Source organism: Chinchilla lanigera, unplaced genomic scaffold (assembly GCF_000276665.1).
Source record: "Chinchilla lanigera isolate Chin_1 unplaced genomic scaffold, ChiLan1.0 scaffold00020, whole genome shotgun sequence".
Taxonomy (NCBI): Eukaryota; Metazoa; Chordata; class Mammalia; order Rodentia; family Chinchillidae; genus Chinchilla; species Chinchilla lanigera.
In genome coordinates this window covers 22,731,579-22,737,778 of record NW_004955421.1, presented here as the reverse complement: position 1 = coordinate 22,737,778, position 6,200 = coordinate 22,731,579, and the positions used below count along the sequence as shown (strand labels likewise).

The 6,200-nt window shown below is 35.7% G+C and overlaps 1 protein-coding gene across 1 annotated transcript in view; it reads right to left on the bottom strand.

The window, feature by feature from the left end:
• The window catches only part of Rbm17 (RNA binding motif protein 17), a 13,170-nt gene extending 8,148 nt beyond the window's left edge, over positions 1-5,022 (bottom strand). The window contains exons 1-4 of the mRNA XM_005383861.2: positions 4,882-5,022; positions 2,833-2,949; positions 1,072-1,238; positions 274-371 (exon numbers count right to left, since the gene is read on the bottom strand). Coding sequence (XP_005383918.1) covers positions 274-371; positions 1,072-1,238; positions 2,833-2,949; positions 4,882-5,004 — 505 coding nt within the window. The 5' untranslated portion in view covers positions 5,005-5,022. The remainder of the gene's footprint in view (positions 1-273; positions 372-1,071; positions 1,239-2,832; positions 2,950-4,881) is intronic.
• Positions 5,023-6,200: the final 1,178 nt, after the last annotated feature.

Sequence of the window (6,200 nt, the reverse complement as noted above, 5' to 3'; positions counted from 1 at the left end):
TGCGCTTGCCAGGCAGGCGCTTTGCCGCTGAGCTAAATCCCCAGCCCTGCTATTTTCCAAGTAACCAATAAAGAAACGTTTGTGGAGCTCAAAGGACAATATATGCAAAAATACAAGATAAACTGAGGCTGGAACGCAAATATGGACTGCTGAGAGTCCCGAGAAAAAATTTACCTCAATTAATGTCAAATGAACTATTCACGAAATTGAATACAGAAAGTGAGCATGGGATTACTACACGCTGAAAACGTGGTGTTCATGTCTAGGCCTTACTTCTTTTTCTCCTCTCCCGCTCATAATCTTCATCTTCATCAGAATCTGGATCTGGTCGCCTTGAAAACCCACTAGCTTCATGTCTGTCTTTACGCCTCCTGTAACAACAAAGGAAATGAATGTTCATCAGAGATGAATTAATTTAGAGATAAGAAACTGAGATGCCATCTTGATTTCCTCTTGGCTAGAAAAAATAAAAATCCTTTCACAATACACTATTCATTTGTGTCTATGTGTGTATGGTAGGGAGTAGACACAACTGATTAAAGACTTAAAGTGGAAAAAGTATGAAAAGTGACAAAACCTCAAAAGAAACTGAATAAATATAGTGAGTTATAATACTGTAACTCACAAGAGAAAAGTTTTCTTGATATTTAACTTAAATTCTCTAGGATAAACACTCATGAAATGATTCAGCAAGTGAAAAACAGTACATTTAATGCATATTAACTCTTTCAAGAGTAACATTTAAGTATTTTAAGTAGTCGTGATATTAGCAGTCATAACATAGGAAAAACCCGTCAACGTCAGGTTTCTAAGGTTTTTTTTAAAGAACTCACCCTAAATTTATACTTTACATCTTCAGAATCTGTAAAGTAATTTGGTGAAGTTGCTGTCATGGTGAGATGCCACATATATAAATTCTTAAAAATAACTCATTCTTTCTGTTGAACTTAGATCAACCATAAGGAACTTCAGCCCTGCAGATAGCAGCCCTGGATCAAGCTGTTCACTGATTAACACGGACTCTAATGAACATTTTCTACAAAATGTCCTCAAATACCAAGGAAGCCTTACTTTTCCCTTTCTTCTATTTCCTTCTGTCTCTCCAGCTCCCGCTGTCTCTGTCGTTCCTCTCTTTGGCGCTTCACTACTTTCTCATAGTCATTAGGAAACATAGGATCGTATTCGTCAGCTAAAGGAATAAGAACTTCTCCTGCCGAAAACCCACTGGGAACAGGGTCCTGAGGACGAGAAAAACATCGAAGTCGTATCATCTTCATGTCTCAAGTTTACTTATAGGATTACAGTCAAACAATGAAATAAAGGAGATCTTGAAGTTCAACTACTCTTCTCTCCCCATTTTATAAATGAGGGAACACATGGCTAAGGAGGCCACACACGCCAAGTGGCAGAACCCTGACAGAGAATTTCACCTCTTGGTTTATGACTATTTTTATAACACCTCATGGCATTCACCTGGAACTCCTACATAAGACACCATTAAAATGTAAGGCACTACCACTTTGAAGTGAAAAAGCACTAAGTAACTTAAAAAATTATGAACACCTAGGACAAGGGAAAGGAGAAAAGAAAGAAGGGAAAAGAAAAAAAAAAATATATGAAAACTAACGTAATTATACTACTAATTAATTTCTTTTAGTCCATTGAAAAGATCAGTTTGTGCTTATATAGGTTGATTAATTTTGCAGGCCTACATCTTTTTTTTTTTTTTTGTCTTTTTGTCTTTTCTTCTGGTACCAGGAATCAAACTCATGACCTTGCGCTTGCCAGGCAGGCGCTTTGCCACTGAGCTAAATCCCCAGCCCCATGGCCTACATCTTGTAATCTGAGCAACTTCTTAGAAGACAACAATATGCAATACATTAACCAATGTTAATTTATTATCCTGTTTTGAAACTCTGTACCATTGTTTTTATTTCTATCTTTCTCTTTAAAATGAAAAAAGAAAATTATGAACAACAAAATCAGGGCTGGGGATTTAGCTCAGCGGCACAGTGCCTGCCTGGCAAGCGCAAGGTCGTGAGTTCAATTCTTGGTACAGGAAAAAAAACCAAAAAAACCAACAAAATCATCCTTATAGTCATTATTTAGGAGTCATTTTAGATTCTGACTACACAGATATAACCACGTATTATAATTTTAGAACACATTCTCTTTGGTTTCTCTAAATCTGGAATACACACTTGTTCTCTGTAGGCTGCATTTCAGGTACTGAATTCACATAGGGAGCTATAATTCCCTTTCCACCAGTTTTCTAAAAGGTCTACTAAGATCAAGATCAGTAACATTTTGCATTTTCCCTAGAAACTTGGAATATTCTTTGAGAGGAAAAACACAAAACAAAAACCCACAACAAAGGTAACCTTGACAAAGAAATTAGAAAAACAAAGAGGAAGCATAAAACTCATACATGCACACAAGATAATATAGTGATTCCATTAAGATGATTATACAATCCCGTATTTTTTGACACAGATGGACAGTAACAATATATTAAATGAAAAAAGCGAGTTAGTGAACAGAAAGTAGAGGAGTCATGTAACAGAAAGTTCTTCCAAAATAAAGTTTTAATTTTTGGAGGGTAGGACTGAAAAGTTTTATACATCACTAGTTTCTGACTTTTCTATAAAAACTATTTTAAATAGATAAATGTTTTGCTATTGTAAGACAAAAGTAAAATTAAGTCAGAAATAACTGACTGTATTTCCAAGAGTTTACCAAGGGGAGGACCTGTTAAGTGTGACACACACATAAAATAAGCTGTATAGAAAGCAGGAAAATGTTATCGAGATCAAAGGCAAGTATGAGGCTTACCTTCAGGCCCGCTGCAACATGCGGTGGTGTGTCCACAATCTGCCTGTCGTCTGCAGAGCCACCTCGCTTTAAGTCAATGACTGGAGCAAGGACAGTACTTTGTTTTGTCCTTTGGCTCTAAATCAAAAACAAAGAAAGTGTGCCAAGTTTTAAGCTGAAATTCATTAGGTATGGTGGTGCACACCTGTAAGCCCAGCACTCAGGAGGCTGAGGTAGGAGGACTGCTGTGAGGTTGAGGCCAGCTTAGGCTACAAAGTGAGTTCAAATCCAGCCTGAACTGCAGAGCAAAATACCTCAAAAAAGACAAAAACAGTAACAAAAAAAACCCCAAAACACCCAAACACCCAGCCTTTTAATCCAACTATCGCTATATTCATACACTCTTTAATTTAGTCCTTTTATTTTTTGGTTTTGGTACCAGAAATCCAACTTAGAACCTTGTGCTTGCCAGGCAGGCACTGCATCACTGAACTATATCTCCCGCCCTCTTTCAGTCTTTTTAAAAACCACCTATTTGTCTGAAAGATTGGTCACTTTTATTTAAATTTACATGTGAGATAATATATCAAAAAAGCTCTACATTGGGTTTCCCCTTTGATTATGGGAGGGCTAACTGGCAGCATGTTGCACTGTAACTTATGTGCAAAGCAAAAAGATTTTAAATATTTAAAACAAAAATAAATTCTGCCTCTTTTAGAAAGATAAAAACAAAAACAAAAAAAACTCATCAACAGAACACTCTTACACACAAATTTTAAAACAATGCTGCTTTAAATGTGGGTATCCTAAGCCGATAAAGACCTATAATAACTGAACAACTAAATGTAAGCACTTCAAGGTACCTACTGATATAATAATGGGGAAAAATTAGAACTTAACTGTTTACCATAGAAAACTTCAAACAGAACATTAAAGAGAACAGATGAATAAATTCTTAAGTCTGTAGCACCTAATTTCAAGAATTATCAACTCAACGTCAATTTTGTTTCCTGAATAGCCCTACCTCATCTGGCCAAGACTGGATTATTTTGAAATAAATCTCAGGAAATCATTATATCAGTAAATATTTCGATGAGTACCTTCAAAGCTGTTTTCTCAACCTTTCCTCACTTCCTCTACCAAAGAGCCTTTTAATACAAACCTTCCATATGACACACTAAAAATAATTCACTGAAAAGAATACACTAAAGATAACATTGTATATCTCCTTATGTACCATATTTATGTGTGCTTTATAGCAATAAAAAAACAAGATCCTATCATCCCTTAAAGACCAATATCAGCGCTATTAGGACCTAGCCTCCAGTAAGGATGCATGGTCTATCTAAACTACAAGGACTCTAAAACAATGAGCAAAGTATAGTACTATTTCCATTCCTAGAAATATTGCACAATGACATTTCAGTAGTAAATATCCAGGCAAAAACTGTTTTATTTTGTTCTGGATGCGAGGCAAAGGCTCTATCACTGACCTATACACCCAGTTGAAGAACTATGTTTTTAGTATTTACATAAATGATTCCAAAGATGTTCTCAGTGCCCAACACGTATACAACAGGAACAAAAGCAATTCCTACCTAGACTATATATGCCTAACACACTGACAACCAATCTAAGGCATCAATAATGCATACATAGGCAAGTTGTTCTGTGGAGCTTCTTCTAAACCATCTGCAAGAAACAAGCAGAGGCTACTTAAATATACACACTCTGGGAGCCCCAACCTAGAACCAAAATTCACCAGAATGACCATGGCTATAAACTCAGCATTTTTAAATAAGTTCTCCATCTATCTGTGACATTCTGAAGTTTGAAAACTTGTCACTGCTAGAAGTGGAGAATATTGCTTTTCTTCATTCCATGAAAGATTTCTATTCCTAAGAACTAGGAAAAGCAATGATCTTAAACTTTTTTTCTTTTCCCCATATGAATGTGTAATATTATTCATCTGATGAAAAGGCAGAAAGGCAAGCTAAAACCAAACTATCTGTAAGACTAACAGGGAACTCGCTCTGCAGACTTCCGTGCTCACTCTGGGCTTGGCTTTACCTTTGCCTGAGTGAGAGCTGCCTTCTTCACCTGAAGCTGAGACTGCAGAAGCTTAAAGTTTTTGGACCAGCCTTCTGTTTTTGAGTCACTGGTTTCCACTCCCAGATCATCATATAGTGACATCTTCTTTTTGGTTTAATGCTGAAAGACAAGCAGAGTGGGGATTAAAGAAAGGGTTATACAGTAAGGACTGTGATCTTTTTGCATGTTAAAATAATCTAGTATTACAGAATTTTAGAGATGAGAGTTCCAGGACCCTTTAGCAACAGAGACCAAGTTTCCTCATCACCAATGTAGGGCTTTAATACATGAAGCTATATATTCATTTCTACATTTCTAGTTTTTGGCACAGAGAAAGCATTTAATAAATATTTATTAAAATAATAATAAAAAAACAGTTTTTCAACAGTAAAACTAAGGAATGGTCACAGGTTCCATTGTTTCTCAGCCTTTTGGCTAAGATCAAGTATGGGAATGGTCACAGGTTCCACTAAAAAGTTAAAAGCAGGCAAAAGATCTGCAGATGAATGGTGGTGATGGCTGCATAATGTGTATGTATACTTAACATTACAGAGCTGTGCACTTACAGTTAAAATATTAAATTTTATGTTATGTACACTTTATCACCCAAAAAAGTAAAAAACAAACCAAAAAGCAATTAGAGGTGGGGGTCTGAAGTAACACCAGTTAACACTAGTGCATCTCCCTAACCAGAAGAATCAGTTCTGACAGAAATGTATCCATAAATTTTAGGGTTAAAAATCAAGTAGTACAGAAGATTTCTACCATGGCACTTGTTACATTTCAGTGGTTATAATGGGAAGAATTAATGAATAAACTGGTTTCAGAAATATTTAAAATAGCTAAAATAAAAATACACACTTCTAAAGAAAATAGAATCACTGAACTTGCATAAAAAGAATTACATAAAAAGAAGCAAGGAAGTAATGGGAATAGTATTCTAGAAAAATCATATAAGTTGTCACTGAAAGTGCCAAGAGTTCTTCTATCAGAGAACTCAGTATTTACCAAAAATGCCACTGCTGAATTAATGAGGCTTTACAAGACTATATTTCTGATTTCATTCCTAAATTGAAGATAGCTTACTGACAATTTTTGATTTCCCTTGCTTTGCAAGCTGTAGGATATCAACATGCAGCAAAAGCATATCCATTTAAAATTTCAGGTTTCTCCCTCCAACCTTCAAATACTCTAAATTTATTAGAAACTGATGTCATCTCATCAGCATCTGCCTAGTTTTCTGTAATACAGAACTCGTCAAATCTCTGCACCACAGTAAATATAGAAGTGTGTTATTT